Raw genomic sequence first — 24,053 nt, forward strand, 5'->3', positions numbered from 1 at the left:
TAAAAATACCAGGTTAAAACATGTTAGAATCACCATGGTGAGTCTGATTCCCACATGCTATTCCCTAAAAGTGTATAATCCTTGTTTGCCTTCAGTAATGGTAATCCAGGGTGAGGAAATAAATGGGGTCTACTCAAGTCCACTGATAATGAGGGCCTTTGTAGTAGATAGTCTCCATTTTCCAGGCATTTACAATTAACCTTCCCACATTTACTCCAAAAACATAGACATATGAGTGCTAAATATTCCACATTCTTTGGGGATAATTGTGCATAAAGGTGATAAGACAAATGTAAGCACAGACCTAGCCCAAATCTTAGTCAATTACATTAATGAATATGTCAAGAAGTACTACAGGAGTACTTCGTTGTGCCTTCAAACATACCTTCCTGATTAGGACCCAAAGAGATATGTGTCTTGCAAAAGCTTTAATTGAGATCTAGCACTTTTAATGTTTTTTACAGTTCGGTTGGGACTGAGTGATTTGTTAGACTAAAGCAGAGTGGCTGAACTCATATCTTTAGGGAATATACTCACAATAAACTTCAGTTTATCTGTCCATTCACTAGCCATATAGCGAGTTGTTGGGAGGGAAAAGCAGAAACTCTGTCTTGAGAGGCTTTAGTTTGAGTTTCTCCTTTTAGACACCCAAGAGAATATATCTAGAAGGGAAAAGTTGGGAGAGTTGATGCAATCTATATTGTTGATCTTTCAGTAAAGTTTTGTATCATGACTATATTTGTGCAAGGGATACCAGTCTCATTAAATATTTCATAGAGGGGCTCGACAGTAGATTAAAATGGTGATGCAGCGAAAACACTGCTTATTCTTTACATGACACAATTACTGAAAATGACACATAAACTTTAAATGTGCATTTTGCATACATTAAGAGAAATTATACAGAAACCGATACATTTTAAAACAACAACAAGGTAAAAGTGTGCTTAACTCCATAAACATAGAAGAATCTAAATACAAAGAATAAAAAATACGAATTAGGTACGTTTTAAAACAGAAAAATTTACAATTTTGCAATTATAAATGGTGTGACTTAGCATTTCTATTTCTTTCATTGTAGTGCATCATGAAAAAGAATGTGGTTCATATCTGTCATGTTATATGGTAGATGGATGATATTTCCAATATTAATACTAGATATTATTAGGATTATGGAGAGTTAAAAACGGTTTTAGTAAAAGGATTTATGAAATTAATTTTATGTATGAAATTGTATAGGTAGGCCATATCTAGGATTAGTCATTTCAACGCAAGTTTTACTAACAATGTTGCAACTATTTCCTTATATGAAATGCTTGATTAAGTTTATGATGTTTGACATTTATTTACTGAACAAGAAATATTAATTTTGAGAGGCATAGGTTTTACTTTTCCTTCCAAAAGCTGAATTATTTCATAGTCTAGTACCATGAACCCTTTACTCATGTATCAAATGTTGCTATCTCTATTCTGCAAATGTAACATTTCTCATGAGTGGGACTTTGCTCCTAGTGTTCATTGTGAAATGGTATTGGGGGAAGCCAAGTTTCTAGAATGAACCCATAAAAAGTAACAATGTTGTAAGTTTTAGTGAACTAACCTGTGAGTAGGGAAAGAACTATAGTTTCTCATGATTTGGATGGGAAAATATGTTGGAGTATCAAATTTGTGTCTGATGAATGGAAGCATGACCACATGATGATCAGACCACTGGGGTACAATGACTGATGTCACTAATACCTAATACTGAATATAAAAGATGACTCTCTAAAGGAGGAAAAAGCAACAACTGCTACTGCTGCTGATTCTTTCATTTTATATGTGGAGATCCTCTTTGCCTAACAACTGCAGCTGCAGCTGATCGATTTGGAATCCTTCTTGCCGGCGGCCTGTTCCATCGCCTTCTTATGCCCCATGCCATTCCCTTTGCTAAGATCTTACTTCTTGAACTCTCATGGACTATCTGGTGGGAACAGAATGTAACTTTTCTGATTCCCTCTATGCCCATGGACTTTTCCCTAGTGGACTTTAACTTGGCTCCTTTGTTCCCTTTTAGAGAACACTGTTATTTAGAAAAACATCCTCTTGCCTTTGCTGGTGATAAGAATTTGTAAACCTCGAACATGCTTGGTATGAATTAGAATACTTTGACAAATGTGTGGTTTTAAACTAACTACATGTTGTACGATTCTTGACTGAAATGCTTAAAAGCTCGCTGATATGTAATAATTTTGGATCACTAATACAATAACCAAATTATCTACTATTGCTTGAGTCTGTTAATGTGTCCTTATGTTCTTTCTTTAGAAACTGTGCTTATTTGTAAATGATTCTAAATGCGTAATAGGGAGAATCATAGATTATTTTCAGAGCATCAGGTTCTGCTACTTTTATTTGGTGTCGCAACTTCAAAACTGTTAGTATGTATGATTTTGATTGGACTACATTTCTTTAGGAGATTTGGTCTTCCAGTTGCAATTCTTTATTTCTACGGTATGATTTTGAGAGTAGTGTATTTGAACCTCATCTCTAACTTGTGATTTGACTGCCAATTAAATGGTCTTCATTGCGTGGCCAACAAGCTTTTGGACACTCTGACTCCTCACCCTCACAATGAGAAAACAAAATCCATCGGAAGAACATCACCTCTGTGTTGACTTGTGTTTTCATTGTGCCTCATCTTTCTGATCGTGACAAGGGCCCAGTTCAGTTGGAGAAGTTAGTGAAGGAAGGGGTTTTAGAGACATATAATTACTGCTTCCACTGGATCATTGGCAAGGATAAATTTCTGAAAGACACTGATTTACTGATTGCCACAGATTTGTCTGTTTTGTTGATGTGGAATGTTTTAATCCATTTCAAAACAGTGTGTCCATGTCCATTCTGTCTCTTAGAATATTTAAAAAGATATATGTTCGATTCAACTAAAAGTTGCAGATAAATCAGGATGTATTCCAAAGCAACAAGTACCCTTTTTGAAAATTCAAAGTGTGTTGTCAACAACTTTGAGCATGCAGGTTTCTTTTGCTGGGTCATGACTGAGCTCAGATTGTTTCTCACCTGAAAGTTATTTTTCAAGAAATCAAGTTGATTTTCTGAAAGACGATCCACTTCTTCATGATTTAACAAAAAATAGAGTCCTGTGATGGATCAATACATTTCTAACTCTTTAGAGGCTGCGTCATGTTTTTTTTTTAAGAGAGTGAACCTGAACCTGAACCTGAACCTGACCAATTTTAAGGTAGTTAGGTAGAGAGGGATGTTTGCATGAGGCAATAATTATCTTGTCAGTAGGATATGAGTGCCGCCTTGTGTTTGTTTGATAAGAGAGGCAATGGGTCTGGTGTTTGTAATAGAAAGTATGATATCCCATTCTGTAACTAAGTTGAATGTTGTGTAGGGGTCTGAAGGTACTTACCTCTGGAAACAGATATTTTTAAGGTAAGGTGCAGAAGGAGGATTTCAATATATTTTCTGATTTCTGGATTGTTTTAGTGAAATGATCGGTTTTGACACTGGAAGTGTATTCCGCAAAGGGGGGCAAAAATGTTTTGTGGGATTTATTGTGCATAATCCTAGTCTTTTCTTGGCTTTTTGAAGTTTTGCCTTCTGTAAAATTCATCTCCAGGTTTGTTTTTAGTATAATGTCAAGATTAGGAGGTTGTGGGAGGTTATTCTCTACCTCCCTTGGCAATGGTAGGAGGTCAGAGATAACTGCTTATTAAGCTCGGTGCAGGACCTACATGCAATGCAGGCAATCAATGGGAACCAGTTGAGTTCTCTGACGGCCAGCATGATCTTCTCATTTAAGGAGTCATGCTGCATTTGTAAACCCCAGTAAAGTCAGGTGGATCTTAAAACCTCTGACCAGAAATGTGGATTGGGTTCTACTGGGGGGGGGGGCATTTCCCATTAACTCTTGCAGTGGGCTTAACATGGATGTGTTTTTGACCATGGCGAATGGAAAGGGGCGACCACTCAGTCCCCCCGAACGTATGGCCGAGTGCCTCGATCCCCCCGGGAAGCCATTTTTGGGCGGGAGGCGCGCCTCAGCTGGTATGCCCGAAGCGGCGTAGCTGGGGCGCGCTCGTTCCCGCCCTAGAGTGGGCTGGCCTAGACACCGACGCAGCCAGCCACGCCCTCGGGGCAGGCAGGGGCGGGTATACGCCCGCCCTGAAGACGGATAAAAAGGGACGCAAGACCAGAAGACATCCTCTTGTTCTTGTGCTCTGAAGCTGCACCTCCTCGCTGCACGTGTGCTCGGGACAGAACGAAGAGCCAATTTTGAGCGTTTTAATTCCTCTTTTTGTCTTCTAGATACTTCGTCTGAAAAGATGCCCAAGAAAGGTGTGAAGAGAATGTCGACTGACCAGTTGGTTCGGGCCCTCATGAAGGACATGTCCGAAATTAAGAAACGGTTGGCGAGCGAGACGGTGAGGAGGGACCGGGGCGTCCACCGACCGGAGGGAAGCCAAAGAGGCCGAGAAGGGGGCCGGTCGGGGGAGACGTCCCGGTTCCCTGTTCCCCGCTCGAGGCGCCAGCCCCGGTACCGGCCCCGGTACCAAAGGAGGGGAATCCGATCCCTGTAGTAGTCACCCCGACACCCACTGAAGATATGCCTCCCGAGTTGGCGGCACAGTTAGCGGCGTGGTTGGGGGACAGTAGCGAGGGCGCCACGGCTGCCGAAGCGCAAGCACTCATTAAACAGTTGCGCGAGAAACGTGATACAGCCAAGGTGCCCGCGTCGGATGCGGTGATAGACAAGCCACGAGTGGCGGAGGCAGCGTCCGGTGCAGGTAAGCGGCCATTGCCGATCGCAAGGGATGAGTCAACACCCTCTCGTAGAGAGAAGTTGGGGCAACATGTTCCTTTGGCAATAAAGGAAAAGATTTGGGCGGGGGAATACGTAAACATTTTCTCCTTGCTCGTTGATCATTAAGAGGTGGAAACTGTTAAGGGCCAAAAGGATCTGATGCACCCAAGTGTTTGGCGCGCAAAAATGGCCGCCTTTAAAGTGAATGAGAATATTGGCAACTGGGGTAATGCTTGGGGAATTTTTACGTCAATTTTGGGGGAACGTAGACCTGAATTGCTCCCCGAATTCCCAGTATATCAGTCACGAATTATGGGGTACTCGACATCGCACCAAGGTAACCAATGGTTCTGTTATGACAACCTTTTTAGGAAAGCGATGGAGCATAACAAAAGTTTAACCTGGGACTGTTACGATTCTTTGACATGGAATAAAATGAAAGAGTCGGGGATGTTGAAAGTGCCGTTGGTGGGATGTACTGTTGGTGAATCCTCCCGCCAAAAGGGGGGGACGCCCTTTCGGTCGGGTACGGGTACAGACGATTACCCGAAACCCGCCGGCAATACAGGGAAGAGGGGTTTCTGTTTCAATTTCAACAGAAGTAAATGTACTAGGCCCCCGGGATCTTGTAAATTCAAACACGAATGTAGTGGTTGTGGGGCACCCCATCCTGAGTCCTCGTGCAGAGCCAAATCTGGTGAAAATGGGGGTAGAGGGGGCGCCAAACAGGTCTAATATAGTCCGAGGGGCGCCTTTACCAACCCCGATTGATACCCTGGCAATGATTCCTTGGCTCAGCGAATACCCTGATCGTGCTTCAGCTGGGGTGCTACGAAACGGTTTTTCATATGGTTTCCGCATCCCGGTGGGGAACTTTCAGGGTGTTGGGACGTGCAAAAACCAACTTTCCGTCTTGCAGCATACGACTGTAGTACAGGATAAGATCCGGAAAGAGGTTACCCGAGGTCGGGTTGCCGGCCCGTTTAGTGTTCCCCCGGTACCGAATTTTGTTTGTTCTCCTTTAGGGGTGGTCCCCAAGAAGGACCCAGGTGAGTTTCGATTGATTCACAATTTATCGGCTCCTCATGGCCTTTCTGTAAACTACGCAATTGATCCAGAGATATGTTCGGTGCGGTACGCATCATTCGATGAGGCCGTAGCCATTTTGAATCGCCTGGGGCCCGGGACGCTGATGGCGAAATCAGATATCGAGTCAGCGTTCCGTTTGCTCCCGGTATACCCGGAAGACCAACGTCTTTTGGGATTCATGTTTCGAGGTTCGTATTACATGGATAGGTGTATGCCGATGGGGTGCTCTATATCTTGTGCATATTTCGAGAAGTTCAGTAGTTTTCTACAATGGGTTTACACGAAGAAAACGGGTTTTCGGAATGTGATGCATTACCTCGATGACTTTCTGTTCCTTGGGGCCGCTGGGGATGATGAATGTGCCCGGGCCTTGACTGAATTTTGTGTTTTAATGAATCAATTTGGCGTGCCATTGGCACCAGGTAAAACGGTGGGTCCCACGACTTGCCTCGAGTTTCTCGGGATCGAGTTGGACTCTAGTGAGGGTTGTTTTCGTTTACCGGCTGCCAAAGTGTCGAAATTCAGGGCAGCCCTGCAAATGTGTATTATTGCATCTAAAGTTACGCTGCATCAATTGCAGCAATTGGTGGGGAAGTTGAATTTTGCCCTAAGGGTGATCCCGATGGCCCGCCCCTTCTCCCGTTCAATTGCCCAGGCGATGGTTGGCCTAAGAGAGGGTCATCATCGCACGAGATTATCGGCCGAGGTCCGCCAAGACATGCGCATTTGGTTAGCATTTTTGGCGGATTTCAATGGTCGAGTCGTCTGGAACAAACCGGCCTTGTCCTCTAAAGAGCTTGGTCTATGGACAGATTCAGCGGGAAGCATGGGTTTCGGCGCCATCTTCGGCACAAAATGGTCGGCGCAAAGGTGGCCAACATGGTGGCATGAAGAGGGGCTGACGAGCAATATTGCTTTCCTTGAACTGTTTCCCATTTTGGTGGCCCTCAGAACCTGGCCCGATGGATTCAAAAATCACTCTGTCATATTTTGGTCTGACAATATGACCGTTGTAGAATGCATCAATAGTCAGGCAGCACGTTGCAAAATGATTTTAAGGCTGCTTAAAGAAATTGTCTTACTGTGTATGCAACTGAACGTGGTATTCAGAGCAAAACATGTCCCAGGGGTGATGAATCAGGCTGCTGATGCACTGTCTCGTTTTCAAATGCAGGCTTTCTTGGGTTTCCTTCCCTCAGCGGACCCAGAGCCAGCACCCTTTCCCGAAGCTCTCTGGTCTCTCGGTGCCCCGAACTTCGTTACCTCGTGGGAGAGAGTCTAGCACCAAGGACGAGGAAGGCATACGAAGGGGCGTTTCGGGCTTATTTAGCCTTTTTGGGGACTGAGAGAGGGGGGCTTTGGGGGCATGAGGATTGGGTAGTACATTTTCTGATGTCCTTGCGTAAGGCTGGGAAGTCGGTGGCTACAGCCCAGAGGCATCGTGCTGCCATTTCCTTTGTTGCCAGGGCGCATAATATCCAGGACCCGACAGCGTCTTTTGTGGTACAGAAAGCGCTGCGTGGGTGGCAACGCCTTGAGGGTCGCAAAGTAGATGAGAGGCGCCCGATAGGTCTGGATAGGTTGTCCCAGTTGCTGGCCACACTCCCCGCCACATGCTCGTCTCAGTTCGAGGCCTGTTTGTTCCGAGCTGCTTTTACGCTTGCATTTCACGGGGCAATGAGGATAAGTGAGCTGGTAGCAAGGAACAAGCGGGATGTGGTGGGGGGTTTGTGCCGGGAACACATTCAGATCAGGGGTGAGACGATGACTGTATCCTTTGTCAAGTCAAAAACCGATCAAGGTGGGGTGGGTGACTGCATAGTCATTCGCAGGATTTCAGGGTCTCCCATGTGTCCGGTGAAGTGTTTAGAAGATTACCTAGCACAAAGGGTGGCATCATGGGGGGGGACATTGTTGAGACACGCGGACGCCACCCCACTGACGAAGTTTCAGTTTCAGCGGGTGCTCGCGATGTCAATTACCGCAGCGGGCTTGGACCCGGGTGAGTTTGGGACCCATTCCTTTCGGATAGGGGCTGCCACTGAAGCTACAGCCAGGGGTCTTAATGTGGAACAAGTAAAACGAGTGGGGCGTTGGTCCTCCAATTGTTATAAGAGGTATGTGCGGTTGCACATGTTGTGAAGCTGTAATAATGTACTCACGCTTCTTGTCTTTTGTTTGGTTTTCAGTTACGCAAGCCTTCGAGGCGGGGCGGACTATGCAGTCGACCCAGCACCAGGCCAGCGGTCAGACATCACCGGCTGTGAGAAAGGAGGTGTGGGTCGTGGGCCACTCATACGTGAGGCGTGCCGCTGACGTATTCGAAGCAGGTGACATGATTCACGTAGCTGGGGAATACGGGTACAGAATGTCCTTCTACGGAAGGGGCGGTCTCTGTATTGACCAGTTTCAGGCATTTTTTGAGGGTTTGTTAGGGCGGACGAGGTCACCGCCGTCTATAGTCATAGTACATTTAGGGGGCAATGATTTGGTCACCACCGGTAGACGACTTCTCCTGGAGGCAATGCTTTCCACTGTAAGTTGGTTGGCGAGGAAAGTTCCGGGGTGCATAATTGCGTGGTCTCATATGATCCCACGAAAAGTGTGGCGGGGGGCTGTTTCGATCCCTGCTTTGAACCATTCTGTTAGAAAACTTAATAACAAAGTGAGTAGGTTGTTTCGCTCCAGGACATTGCATTCTATCTCGCACGGTTGTATTAATGATGACAGTATGTATCTAGGGGATGGTGTGCATTTGTCTCGGGTAGGAAATGAGTTACTCATAGGGGACTTCTTAGCATGGTTAAAAACGTTGGAACATGACCTTTAGCTAGGAGTTTTGTGGGGGGCCCGGATAGCCGGTCAACTATCCGGGCCTGTGGCGGTAAGGTCATGATCGGTGAGCACTAATTAGTAGATCCCTATGAGTGGGCGTCACCCAACACGGATGGGAGCGCTCGGGAGAGGTGGCCATTGGCCCCTCAATGGGGAGGCGGTCCCTTCTAAGGATGGGTCGCCGGAAGTAAAGGAAAGGCGGTCAAGGCCCCTTCCTTTGTAGGAGGGGTTACAGCCCCCTCCTGGGGAATTTCCCGGGGCCAGTGACATCTGCGACGGCAGATGCGGTAAGTAGTGTGGGGTTGGGATAAGGTCTACGGTACCTTCTAGATACCTCACACGAGTATTCGAACGACCTTTAACTGGCGTCGAGTCTTTAGGTGCCCCCGTCAAGTCAAGGGAAATTGGTAATAGTTGCACTTGAGGTACGCCTCCGTGCTGTCGCCCAGCCCAAGTGGGAGGGGTAAGTCTGGTTAGGGATCTTGACACCGGTTATGATCTTGCCGTTGGCCCTTAAACGTTAGGTTGTACAATTTCAATATGTCAAGAAATGTTTTGTAGGATGCTAGTTCGGCTAGGAGGACCTCTGTATTAGAGAATCTGTTAAGGTTAGCCAAACATCGTAATATGGTAATGAAATTGTACATAACATGAAACGTTTAATATTTTTAATTTTGTTTTAATAAATACGGCCGGGATGGTCACTCCATCCCACTTCCAAAAACTTCAAGAACTGTTTCCGGTTTCCCTCCTTTTGGGGATTGATTGTGTTGAGAGGGGGTGGCGGGTATCTCGGCCATATGGAAAGGGGCGACCACTCGGTCCCCCCGAACGTATGGCCGAGTGCCTCGATCCCCCCGGGAAGCCATTTTTGGGCGGGAGGCGCGCCTCAGCTGGTATGCCCGAAGCGGCGTAGCTGGGGCGCGCTCGTTCCCGCCCTAGAGTGGGCTGGCCTAGACACCGACGCAGCCAGCCACGCCCTCGGGGCAGGCAGGGGCGGGTATACGCCCGCCCTGAAGACGGATAAAAAGGGACGCAAGACCAGAAGACATCCTCTTGTTCTTGTGCTCTGAAGCTGCACCTCCTCGCTGCACGTGAGCTCGGGACAGAACGAAGAGCCAATTTTGACCCACCCACCAGCCCCTGAAGACAGCCAGTTGTGTATAATAAAGTTGATTAATTTTTGATTCGGTTTTCGTATACAGGTTGTAGTGCCATGTTTATGAGTTAATAAAGAATGGTTGTTGTTGAGTATGTTTGCCATTAAAGATATTCAGTTTAAGGTTGAATTTTTAATGCATGCTCTTTCGGTCATAGTGGCCAATGTATTTGTAGGTTAATTTGCACTGTCGTATTTATTTTGGTAGGCGGTAAGGTCATGATCGGTGAGCACTAATTAGTAGATCCCTATGAGTGGGCGTCACCCAACACGGATGGGAGCGCTCGGGAGAGGTGGCCATTGGCCCCTCAATGGGGAGGCGGTCCCTTCTAAGGATGGGTCGCCGGAAGTAAAGGAAAGGCGGTCAAGGCCCCTTCCTTTGTAGGAGGGGTTACAGCCCCCTCCTGGGGAATTTCCCGGGGCCAGTGACATCTGCGACGGCAGATGCGGTAAGTAGTGTGGGGTTGGGATAAGGTCTACGGTACCTTCTAGATACCTCACACGAGTATTCGAACGACCTTTAACTGGCGTCGAGTCTTTAGGTGCCCCCGTCAAGTCAAGGGAAATTGGTAATAGTTGCACTTGAGGTACGCCTCCGTGCTGTCGCCCAGCCCAAGTGGGAGGGGTAAGTCTGGTTAGGGATCTTGACACCGGTTATGATCTTGCCGTTGGCCCTTAAACGTTAGGTTGTACAATTTCAATATGTCAAGAAATGTTTTGTAGGATGCTAGTTCGGCTAGGAGGACCTCTGTATTAGAGAATCTGTTAAGGTTAGCCAAACATCGTAATATGGTAATGAAATTGTACATAACATGAAACGTTTAATATTTTTAATTTTGTTTTAATAAATACGTCCGGGATGGTCACTCCATCCCACTTCCAAAAACTTCAAGAACTGTTTCCGGTTTCCCTCCTTTTGGGGATTGATTGTGTTGAGAGGGGGTGGCGGGTATCTCGGCCATATTACCGATTGCCATTGGGCAGTTGCTTCTTATGCTGTAGTCCACCTTTCTCTTTTGGTTCTCACAGTGTCCAGTCAACATGTGCACTTTGGCTTGCATTTCCCAGATAACATATGTATTGATGTTTGATAATTGCATCTTTTTCCTGTTAATGTGTTGTTATAATATGGGGATATTTGACCTTGAGTACATTTTAGGGGTATGCTTTAGTCTTTTCAAGCAGTAATCTTCTCTATGAGATTAGGTGTTGTTTTTATCTCTATTTTGGTACATGTGTTGGAGTTATCTGTCACCACATTCAATTATTAGAAGGCATTAAGGAAACGTTGAATTAGAAGTGGCAAATTCCATATGGGATTTATATGAAATTTATAGTTCTGTTATTTCTGTATCTTCATTCTTGATTCACGGGGTTGTTTTACTTTGTTCTATTTGAGAAACTAATAAGATGGGAAAGGCGTTTAGTGACTCAATGACTTATGGGATAATTTTTACAAAGTAGCTTGGTTAATTCAACAAAACCACCAGAAACAATCACACACCGTTCCATTAAACCACTGTTTCACATCTCATTTTAGAACTATTACTTTATCAAAAAAAGATTCTCATTTAAAGAAGAACAGTTAAAAGAAGGCTAGCTTCCTTCTAAATGCCTCTTTAATATCTTTGTTTCTCAGGGTATATATCAGAGGATTAAGCATGGGCGTCAAAATAGAATATAGCATAGCAACTAGTGAGTCTATATCAGAAATATAGGATCCCACAGGACGTATGTACATGAAAATGATCGGCAAAAAAAATAGGTTAACCACAATCAAGTGAGATGCACAGGTTGAAAACGTTTTTCTTCTTCCCCCTTTTGAACTAATTTTCAGGATGGATAATATTATTTTTGTGTAGGAAACTAGAACCAGACAAAAAGATGAAATTACAACAACAAAACTAAAAAAGGAACCAACAGCAACATTGAGGGAAGTGTCAGCACAGGCAAGCTTGAGAAGAGGTGGGTGGTCACAATAGTAATGATTAATAACATTAGGTCCACAGAAAGGCAATCTTGTGGCCAGAATTGCAGAGGTCAGCGGAGTTAGGAATCCTCCAGTCCAGGCTGCTAGAGCAAGTTGAATACAGCGTTTTCTGGTCATATATGTTGCATATTGGAGAGGCTGACATATGGCATAATAGCGATCAAAGGACATCACTGTCAACAAGAGACATTCTGCAGATCCCAAAGAAAGAAAGACGTACATCTGTAAGAGGCAGCCACTAAAGGATATTGTGTTGCTATTTATGAGAAACTTGGCCAGCATTTTTGGTACAGTCACTGTGGTGAAACTGAGATCCAGGAAAGAGAGGTGGCTCACAAAGAAGAACATGGGAGTTTCAAGCTTATGATCAAGGTTTGTGAGCAGAAAGACAATCCCATTACCTGTGATAGTTAGAAGGTAGATGGGGAGAAAAATCCCAAACAGCAAGCCATGAAAATCCTGCAAGCTTGGAAACCCAAATATGATAAACTCAGTTACTGAGCTGAAGGTATTATTGTATGGTTCTCTCCTTTCCATTTCTTTCTGTTAACAGCAGCTGGAAGATAAATATGATGGTCCTTAGTTGAATAAACACTTACACAGTGTGATTGGAGTTGTTTAAGTATTGCTATTCTCATCTTTAATCTATAAACTAGACAACAAGGACAATTTGGCTTTGTGCAAAAAAGAATGTTATTTTTCAGCTTACAGACCTTTACCAATGATTAGTCTCTTTCATGAATACATCCCCATAACAACTCTATACAATTTTGTATATATCAAATGATATTGCACCAACGTCGGCCCTGCCTGAAAAAAAACACACATTTCAATCTGTGATGCTAAATGAAGAAACACAGCGTTCATGAGACCTATATCAATTTGGGTATTCACCAATTGAGGAAATGAATATAACTAAAGGTGGATGATAGCTATACAGGCAGTGAGATGTATAAAAGAGACCAATTATAAACCAAAGTAAAGTGCGTTACAGTAGGTACTGTTTTTGAGCCTATCAAATATAGATTGGAAGGTAGAAGTTCCATGTATGAGGTCTAGTCATCTGCCATGATGATTCTCCGATATAATATATGAACTTTGACAACAGTCTTGAAGAAGTGCTAAATGTGTAACAAGTGCAATCAGTCTCTTAAATTGAAGGAGACACAATGCCACAAATCATAGGACCACAAACATGTTGTTTGCTTTGAATATGTTTAGGTTTAGCAATCATGAATGGAATGGATGGACAAGACTTAAGACAGGTTCCTTACTCCAGTAACAAGAGGATCTCTCTGAAGACAATATGGATGAAAGCCAAAATAAAAACTGGTGAAGCCAAAAGGGAAATATTAAAATGCCAAAGAATAAAATAACAAAGAAACTTGGGACACATAAAGTAGCAAATGATTTGTTAAGATGAGCTGAAGAGAGAGGTAAAGAGACACATGGTCTAACACTGGAATGACAAAAAGGAGGCAAGCCAATCATGTGCATACCTTATGCGTCGAATCAACAGCTACTTTTCAGAAAATTGTTTTTTACAATGAGTTAGGGCTGAATCTGGACTCAAAATGGTGGCACCTTAAGTAGCCGTGGGCATATTTTCGACTCGTGAGTGGCTACTTACGTCACACAAGGTAAGGCAAGCGCTTTTGGGAGGTCGTACATTTTGAAGCTTTATTGAATGTTTTCAAAACCCAAAACATCTACAGTTGTCTGAGGAATCGCTGACTGATCAATGCCTGACCTTAAAATTAGGGTGGTTAAAGACAAATGATCTGCTGGGCAGTGGCTGTCTTTATACTGGCCGCTTCTATTTGGTCCTTCTTGTTTTTTTCGTTGTTGTTTTTTTGGGGTCTTTCTGAGTGCCTTCAGCAGCTTTATTCTCTGGTATTAACTCAAATCCAGTTGCCAGGCCTACATGTTTGATGAGCATTCCACCACCATTTGAACTTCAGGTGCTGTTATAATTGAGATCCTCCTGGTTGCTTACAGCTCTGTCCTCAGTCTTGACACCGTTCTTGATGCTAGGTCTGCTAATCCTATAGGTATCTCACACAAGAGGGTCTTAGGGAAGACTATGCTACCATATAGAGATTCTATCCTATATTACATAATCATAAAATTCACACAATATATAGGGTAGCACTATTAGAAAATGGAGAGTAAATCAGAAACTTGAATGTACGATGTTACATCGTGGTGTTTACGCCATGATACCTTTACAACGCAGGCATTACAACGCAAGTCATTACAAGGACTTGCGCTGGAGGGTGCTGGACTTAGGAATAGTATGATTTATTATTCCAACCCCAGCCTACGTTACAGTAGGGAAGGTGTGTGAATAGTAAATAATACTATTCCTTAGCATAGAGCGCCTTCCAGCAAAAGTCATTGCAATGACCTGCGTTGTAAAGGTATTGCGGTGTAAACACCGCGATGTAACTGATGTTTCCCCAGAAACTTTACATATGCAGTCTTGTTTATTTTTTGGGCTTCCTTGCTACCTTTAGCCGTATTGTTCTACAAGAAATCACTGAATTTAAAAACCTTATAACTAAAAATAGTTACTCTACTTACCTACAGTACCCAAAAGTATCTTTTGAGTACCCCAATTACTAATGGTGCTAAATTTCAGCAAAATCCGACTGGATTTTTTCACGCAATGCAAAATACAAAAGTCTATGTAAAATGCATTGGATTTCAAGCCTGTCTTGGGACCCCCATTTTTTTCTATGAATCCATCATGAGTGATATCATCAGTGATGTCATCAGTGATGTCACTGACCATGTCATGAGTGATGTAATATGTGACATCATCAGCAGTGCATTGCGGGCACGCAAGTTATAGTTAGCTCAACTAACTATAACAGGCGAATTTCACTGGTTTTATATGAGTCAAATGTTCAACTAACTATAACGTCCCTGAAACCTACGTTTTTTTTTTGTGAATTTCTAAGGTTTTTCAAATGCTAATTCCTAACTATAACATGCCTGAAACCTAAGTTTTTGTCAGTGAATTTCAAAGGTTTTTTTAAATGTTAATTTCATACTTTATTGTTTTTAAAACCTATATTTTTTCAAATATTTTTTAAATATTTGGGACTCTATTATATTTCTTATTTTTTAACTTTAAAAATGATGTAATGTTTTATATCTTCTCTCAAAAATATGTATATTTTTGATTTTCATTTTTGAGAAAACTGCACTCTCACACCGGTAGCCTACCAAGCTCCATCACCACGCGAATCCTAACTGCCATATTGCTAAACTCGTAACTGATGCGCATTTGGTATCCGACAAGTTTGTGGCACCACGTCCCACGTAACATCATATATGCATGAAATCACCCCAGCTGCTACTTTGGTATCTGACAAGTGTGCAGTACCAAGCCAAGCGTTACGTCATTTACGTATGGGGTCGTGCCTGCTGAGCGTTGCATATGCGACAAATACACGCTGCCAGGCCCTGTGTTACGTCACAGACGTATAGTGTCGCGCCGGGTATGCCATGCCCTCATTTATTTTATTTTTTTTTCAAAAGTATATCTACATACCTTTGAACAGTATATGAGAGCAAGCGATAATCTAAAATATTTTAAACATTTATATATTTCTAACTGTAATAAACTTATATTATGGTAAACCTATTTTCTCAAAAAATGCACGGTGCGCGATTGCCATGTGACCATAAAAAAAGCATTTGATTGCTTCATAACATTTCTCATTGTAATAGTTAGACAACCCCACCCATTTTAGTCATTCTCTCTACAGCGTTTCAGAGACACCTCTTCTGCTTAGAAAGCTTTTTTGAAAAGTGTTTTCCTGTATACGCATATCTTATACTACACACAACATGCAATGATCATCTTGATCAATATTCATGGTCTGTACATTAGCCTTCCACGTGTGATTGCCATGCACCTCAAACGTTCCATCAAAAAATAAATGTGTGTTACACGATGCCCCTGGTGTGTGTGTGCACATTATTGTGCTCCCTTTCGGCCTGGGTATTCGTGGCTCTAAGAAGTATCAGAAGCCACGGGCAGAGTGCACATCCTAGATCACATGTGACAAACAGTAAACAGCAATCTGTAGATGTATTTTGCTGTACGTTCTGTTGTCAGGCTTTACCAATTTCACATTTGACATGCATAGCTTGACTTGGTATGACTTAGCCTCACTGCTGATCCTCCCTCCATCCGAGCGCATTTACATGTGTACACTTCACAATAGCAACGCTTTCAATAATACCGCACACCATTGACATGCGAATCTGCACATATCCACAACCTTGACAACGACATGTAATGTTCGCCATTCAATCTTTTCAAACAGCATCTCATTAACGATAGTTGCCGCCCTCCTGACACATGCTACACTAATGTAAAATATACACTCTGCGAGGTGAAAACTACAAAAGAAACACACATAAGTACACTTCCTGGCCAGGCAGGAACTGAACAACACCCAGGTCCCCGGAATAATTATTCACACCCCTACGCTGGCCTTGGGTACGCAGGCCCAGCCCACTTTGCGTACGTATAAATAGGATAACCACAACACCACATGACCCTCTTCTTTCACACTGCCTCAGGTGATATGGCCGCATCCACCTCGCATATCACAATGCGCAATAAAAAAAAGGGATCCATGAGGTGTACACCATCCTGGCAATCAACACTGGCTCTAAATTGTGAGCCCTACTGCCCGTCGTTTTCGAAAGGGATCCATGAGGTGTATACCGTCCTGAAATCATCACACCAACTGAATTGAGAGCACTGCTGCCCATAGTGTTTGCTCACACAACAATGACAGCAGGTGAGCAGAGTGGCCTGGGTGCACAGGGGCTCCAATTGAACATGCTGCGGGGGGAGGGGTGTGGAACATCAGCCTGGCTGAAGCGATGTTGCAGTGCATAATGATGTGATCTCTGACCTGATTCAATCTCATCTCTGTATCATTTTAAAGACCTGCTGGACTATCCTGTAGGCCTCAACCAGCGGGCAGAGCTGCCCTCAAGACACGTGTTGAGCGCGGTGCTGCAGGAGGGGGTGGGGTGCATCAGCCTGAGTGCGCACTTGCGAATAGGCGATCTTGCCGTGCGTAATGATGTGATCTCTGACCTCGTTCAGTCACATCTCTGTCTCATTTTATGGGCCTGCTGGACATACTGTAGGCCTGAGCCAGCAGGCAGCGCTGCCCTACAGAGACGTGGTGTTGGCTTTTAGGGCACTGTAGTGAGCTCATTACAAAGTGTATATGCACACAGCCTTCCGCCACTACCTTACACGCCCACATTATGCTTCTACCATGCGCTCTGTACCTTTCTATGTGAACCTTCGTATAACGTATTATTATTTAACCGTGTGTATTCTCGTGCACTCCAACTCCTCTTTGAACCACGATTACCACTAACAGTTGGTGGATCGTACTTCAAAAACGAAGGATGCACTCAACTTGTTTTCTATTAAGCTTGAAATAAACTTTCATTTACCTCCAGATGTTTCCACCATTACATTTTTCTCCCTTTTCAGACACTGAATTGATTGGCTCAAGAAGGGCGGCGCGGGAGCTCCCCCACGAAGATGCCCTGGGCATTCTGACGCCTTCCATCATGGTATCAAGACACTGTCCCCGACCGGAGACCTGCTCTCCTACCGTACGAACGGACCCCGTACTCAGAGCTTGCACCAACACGTCGTGGGACACACCGGTGTTGGAAGGTGAGCAGTGAAGCCTCGGTGTGCAGGACCTACAATTGAGCACAGAGCGGGGGAATGGCCTGGGGTACAGCACCCTGGGTGCACGGGTGCAGGCAAGCTATTTTCCCGTAGCTAATAATGTAGGACCATATTATCAAAGAACGGCGATGACATTATCACCACTTTAACAGCGATAATGTCATCGCCATAGAAGCACACCAGAACCTGGGCTTCTATTGGAATTTACAACTGCATATTATCAAGCCCCTTATCGCCGCTTTAGCAGCAGTTTCCTGCCGCTAAAGCACAGATAACGTTATTGCCGTTCCGGGATAATATGGCCCCTAATCTCTGGCCTCATATGTTTCATTTTAAGGACTTGCTGGACCACACTCTTTCTCGTGGACCCCAGCGTCCTAGACAAACGGGTGAAGGAGAGTAAACACTGACGGCTGGGTACAATAGACTCTGTCTCCTCCCTCTCTTCTGTTGACTCCCACTCCCCTTCTCCCTTCCACCCACTTCCTCTCCCTCCCATTCTCACTATCGTCCTTTCATTCAGACTAACTTTCTTTACCTCTTCCACATAGCACACATACTTATGTTTCATTTTTGTCTTGCAGGTTTTCTACGCTGCTTCCACTGAAGTCCAACCCACGTTTTTTATATTATACTGTTTGTTCTATTAAACGTACATTTCTATTTCTTTGGGTTTTAATAAAGGTTACTTTTTTTCCAAATAAATAACTGAATGTATAGGTCTTCTTTTTCTGACAACACTTGTCTATAGTTTATCATGAAAATCATCTGTTTATAGGAGATTACGAGGGCAAACCTTTGTAATATTACAGTGCACCTACCAAACATAATCCAACTGACTATTACACAAAAGAATCCTGGGTAATTCTACAACTGCAACAGTTCTATGAGTGTATCACTTTATAACACCATGAATTCTGCCCATGTGATTACAGAACCAACAAGGCACTGCCTAGGACCACCGAGGCTTCAGGGACTGCTGAGGCCCAGCCTGCATATTTATGTAAAGCCCCGGAGTGTGGCGATCCCCGGACTTCAGTTGGTCTCGAACCCCCAGAACAATTAGTAAACAATACCCAGGAAGGTGGTGGCCCCCTAGACAGCAAAATGTCTCTGTGCCCTTCCTCGCCTAATTTACATGTGATATTAAGATCCCCAGTCCTACAGAGACCCCGCAATATAATAATTGGATTGGCCACAGAACTTTACCCACCGGGGGCCTCATTTAAATGAACGGGTGAGACCCCGCTTGTTTTTTTTTCTCTCTCCATTTTTACCATCCGCATCCCCTCTATTAAAGCGATATGAGGTTTTCCTCTTCTTGCTTCAAGTAGTCAAACAAGGATTTGCTATCACAGGGTGGAAGCCATGCACCCGCCCTCTGATAGCAATGACAGATGTCCTGTGAATGCACACCTCGGGACAATGGATGAGCTGTGCCTGACAGGTCGCCCTCCCTAGGACCATGATGCATTTGTTAGTATAAATGCATACTAACACTACTTATACGCGTGTAGTACAGCAACCAGAATGTATTGAAGATGAAGAGGAACCGGAAAATCTAAAAATATAAATCCTACCAGAAGTCTGATGACATAGTTCAATGAGCTGACGACCCTGGCATCACTAGAAAAAGCTACATGAAAAAAACGGGTCTTCAGCACAACACAAGCAATTTTGAAACATTGGTGAGGGCTGCCTTCTTTTTAACTTCTCCCGCTCGTCACCAAATTTATGTAGTGAAGAGGCAGACAGCAGTGGATCCGATAAGTAGATTTATTACAGGAAACCAAGACACCTTAAACAGCCACCAACAGGACCCGAAAGCAAGGCAACCATCTTCTCCAGCACTGTGTACAAACTCTGCAAAGTTCCCCTCATGACAGCCCTACATTCTAACATTACATACTTAGATTCTAGTAGAGTTACATACTAACTCTACTATGACTTACATTGGAATACTACACAGAGCACATGACTTTACAGCAATGAGCTCATGGTTTCATCCACGAGTCTTAAGACTGGTATGGGGTGAGTAGTTCACTTCCCACAACCTGTATTGTATAAACGCAAACTAATACTACTTCCACAGGTTTGCTACAGCGCCCAGAGCACATCACTTTACAGCAATGACCTTACAATTTAGGCTCACGGTTTAATCCCTGACTCTTCAGACTTGGGCGGAGTGAGTAGTTCGCTTCCCACTCCCTATATACTATAAACGTATATTAACACTACTTACACACTTATACTACAGCAGCTAGTATCCTACAGCGCCCAGAGCCCATCAATTTACACCAATCAGCTCGGTTTGATCCCCGACTCTTCACACCGGTAGACGTGAGTACTTCGCTTCCCACTTCAGGTATATTATAAACGCACGGTAGCGGTCAGTAGTTCGCTTCCCACTCCCTGTATGGTATAAACGCCTACTAACACTACTTGCAGACGTATACTATAGCACCCAGATCCCACCCCTTTACAGCAATCACCTCGGTTTCATCCCTAAATCTTCACACCGGTATGCCTGAGTACTTCGCTTCCCACTTCCGGTATAGTATAAACGCACGACAGCCGACAGTAGTTCTCTTCTCACTCCCTGTATGGTATAAACCCCTACTAACACTACTTGCAGACGTATGCTACAAAGACCAGACCACATCACTTTACAGCAATGACCTCATGGTTTAGGCTCTCGGTTTTATACCCGAGTGTAGAACCATATCCTATCAGCACCATTTCACTCTGAGCAACTCCGCACTTTCAGACCGGTAAGAGTGACTACTTCCCTTCACACTCCCCCACAGAGATTACAGTTGTCATGCTCCTCCACACGAATCCTCAGGGCTGTGTTGATGCTCAAAGGGGCCCACCTCTAGACAACCCCAAGTCCGGCTTTAAGGTACTTACGCAGACTTTTGGGGTAATCAAGCGGGGGAAGGAAAGGGTAGGGACTGCTGGGAGGGAGATCTGGGGAAGAGAAAAGAACACAGGGTAAGCGAGACAACTCAACAGTCTGTAATTAAACAACACTATAATGGCTGTGGAGATTACCTTTTCCTAAACCTCACCTGAAAAGGAAAATAAGTTGAGCCATAATCATAGAAGAGGGCTGAGGGCAGTGGCAAGTTCACATCCATGCACGAGTATTGTAATACAAGAGAATAAAGAATATCATATACAAACATCCGAGTAATACTCCTTAAAGTTCACTTTTCTAATAAACTATGGCACCTACCAATGTGGTTGATGTGAGGTTTTAGCGACATACCCTCTCTAACCTCTCTCCTAGAGTGATAGTAAAACAACAAAAAAGAAGCAATAACTATCGGGAGTCATCCGAAACCAAGAACAATACTCTCTTGTTCCTAGTTCACTTATGTACAGTTCGAAATCACCATGTCAGTAATCCCATAATGTCATATCAGAAACCCAAACTTAAATATCTACGGAATGATGCTGTGTTGGAGCTGACTTGATAAAACAGAGTTTTGAACGCAACATATAAAGTGCCCAAAGGTACCAAACAAAAAGAAATATCTCTACATAGTATCTAGGCTAAGCATGGGTGAATTTTGCGAATCTGGCGTTCGCAAATTTGCGTATTTGCGAATTCGCAATCCGCAAAATCCGCGAACTCTCGCGAATTTGCGTATTTTTTTTGTGTGTGTTCGCAAGGGTTTCTGCCAGTTCGTGAGGGTTTTGTACCAGTTCGCAATTGCGAACTTACTTGTCGGCTCGCAACGGTCGCGACTATGTTGTTTCTACGTCTGGTTCATCATCACAGGTTCACAGCACCCTCTGTTTCACCACTGCCACCCTCTGGTTCACCCATGCCACCCTCTGTACATCACTGCCACCCTCTGGTTCATCACTGTAGATTATGGGGGGAAAAGCAAGCACACCTGCCCTGTTTCAACTGACATGAATTAATTTCTGGTTCATCACTGTAGATTATGGGGGGGGGAAAGCAAGCACACCTGCCCTGCTTCAACTGATATGAATTAATTTGGGGTTGATTAATGTGTCACTGAATTTAAACTTCCTGTCTGGCACCTGCTTCCTTATCTGTAATTTGCTTTCTGTTGCAGTGCCATTTTTTTTCCCAGGACCTTTGTGGCCTACTTGTAGCTATTCTATGAGCCTGTTGTGAGGGTCAGAGCAGGGTCATAGAATAGTTGCAAGTAGGCAACTGAACTCTGGAGGGGCCCTTCAGGAAGCACTACAGGGCATGGTTGCTAATGATGAGTTTGAACTTTTGCACCTGCTGAGTGCTTTCAGTTTTGCAAAACTTGTTTTTCTGTGGGGCACTTCCTTCCTCCCCCCCACCCCCAAAATGGACTCCTTGCAAAAAAAAGTGCAGGCAAATGTGAACCTGAGGAGTTATTCTGATAAAAATCATCATTTTCAGAAGGTTTATGCTGCTTGCTGGTGGATTTCTTGTGCAGAATTGCAAATTTTGTAATTTTGCGAGTGCGAGATTGTTGCTGCCTGCCGCATCTACATGTTCGCAATTGCGAACTCTCGCGATGCGTCGCCAAACTCCCGCGGGATCCCGCAGCAAGATCCAAAATGGCGCAGCACTCGCAAAATATCGAGAAAAACAACTCGGCAAACGCTGAATGACGGTAAGTGAACGCCGCGCGCCGCAATATTGTATCACCAAGCAAAAAAATCCGCTGCGTGCGGATTTTCGGTAAGTTCGCGAGAGTTCGCGGATTGTGAATTTACCGAAAAGCCGCAAAATCCGCAAGCGGAACGGATTTTCCGCCCATGCTTAATCTAGGCGTTATATACTCCTCTCATTATCCTTGTACTTTGGGCCAAAAGCATGAGAGGGTAATCAAGGGCTCCTCTGCACGAGACTGATAGCTTTGAGTCTCCTCCAACAGAGGAGCAACTAAATCTTTAAAGAAAACAAAGAATAATACTCCTCTGCAAAAGACCACGAAAACGGTCTTAGCCAACAGAGGAGTACGAGAGTCAAAACTGGATGCCTTGTATGAGAAAACACCAAAGGAGACCGTAGGAACTCTAGTCTCCCAATGCCCCAGTCACAGGGGGCGGGGGTAAATGTTCAAGGAATCCGAACGTAGGATTGGCGTTCTGAAAGAACTGTGCATATGCACTCTTACCTCCTTACAAAGGACAGGTGAAAGCAACGAAGGAGTCTGCAAACGCTTCCCAAATCCAGAATTATCGGCGCCGCGGATTTCTGCAGTCGCCTCTATATCCTGGTTCCGGGTCAGCCTAACGTCACGTACAACGTGACCCGCAAGTGTTGCTGGGATTTGTAGCTTTCACAGGTTGCGGTCTTTCCTACCACCGTATTCCCTCGGCAAGGGCAGGGAGTGATCTACCGGCGGCCGGGAGACCGTGACAACAGTGCTCCTACCCTCCTTTCCAACTTTCTTCGCCCTTTTTTCCCCTTACTCGCTTCAATGGAATCACAAAATGGCAGCCAACACTTCCTAGTTGCAACCACTCGCAGCGCTCGCTGCCAATCAAGCAAGCAAGTGCTCGTACGCCTCAGCCAATCAGATAGCAGACTTTCCAAATATTGATATCTGTAAATATTGACATTTCTCAAAAACGACTGAATGGATTTATACCAAATAAACAAAAGCGTGCTTTCTAGACCAAGACCCTACTCCCTGCCAAATTTAGGGTAATTCCGTTCACCCGTTCGACCTGTAGCCTTGTCTAAAGTTTCCTATGGAAATTATTATTGAGAAAACACGTTTTGGGAACCCCCTTTTATCTCGGCCCCCATTGACGAATCACCCCCAAAGTTTAGACATAGGAGCTGATATGAACGAAGAAATAGTTTTGAAAATTTCACTAAGATTCATCAATTGACGCCAAAGTTATAAGCAAAACAAAAAATTTTCTTCCTATGGGAACTCGTTCCTAACTATAACAAGCTACATATATATATATATATATTACGCCGAAGGAGTTTCTGATGAATCCAGAAAGACAACGAGCCCACACACCATTCCAAGCAGGTAAGGTTTATTTTCCTGACGCGTTTCGACTACAGCGGTGGTCTTGGTCACATGAGATATATATATATATATATATATATATATATATATATATATATATATATATATATATATATATATATATATATATATATATATATATATATATATATATATATATATTGACCACCAAAAATAAATTAATGTCCGCACTCGCTCAATACGATAAATTGGGCTTATTTGACAAGAGACTCCAGTGCAGCCCCCTTCACCTACGCGTTTCGACCGCAGGTCTTGTTCACAGTGTTGCCACTAGTCCATTGTCTCTTTTTAACTTATATACCTAATCGCCCATTAGCATGTAATGATGCATTCTGGGTGAGGTAGTTTTTAACTATTGGAAAATTAAACGTTTGTTGAGCAGCAAATTCATT

The 24,053-nt window shown here is 44.0% G+C and overlaps 1 protein-coding gene across 1 annotated transcript; it reads right to left on the reverse strand.

Annotated features, from left to right (window-relative positions):
- Positions 1-2,316: 2,316 nt before the first annotated feature.
- LOC147693582 (olfactory receptor 6N1-like) lies at positions 2,317-12,423 on the reverse strand. The gene is made up of 2 exons (XM_086936055.1): positions 11,510-12,423; positions 2,317-2,416 (listed from the first exon to the last, which is right to left on the reverse strand). Exons 1-2 carry the CDS (start codon positions 12,421-12,423, stop codon positions 2,317-2,319), a joined length of 1,014 nt encoding a protein of 337 aa, XP_086792181.1.
- Positions 12,424-24,053: the final 11,630 nt, after the last annotated feature.

Source organism: Lissotriton vulgaris, chromosome 8 (genome assembly GCF_964263255.1).
Source record: "Lissotriton vulgaris chromosome 8, aLisVul1.2, whole genome shotgun sequence".
NCBI lineage: Eukaryota > Metazoa > Chordata > Amphibia > Caudata > Salamandridae > Lissotriton > Lissotriton vulgaris.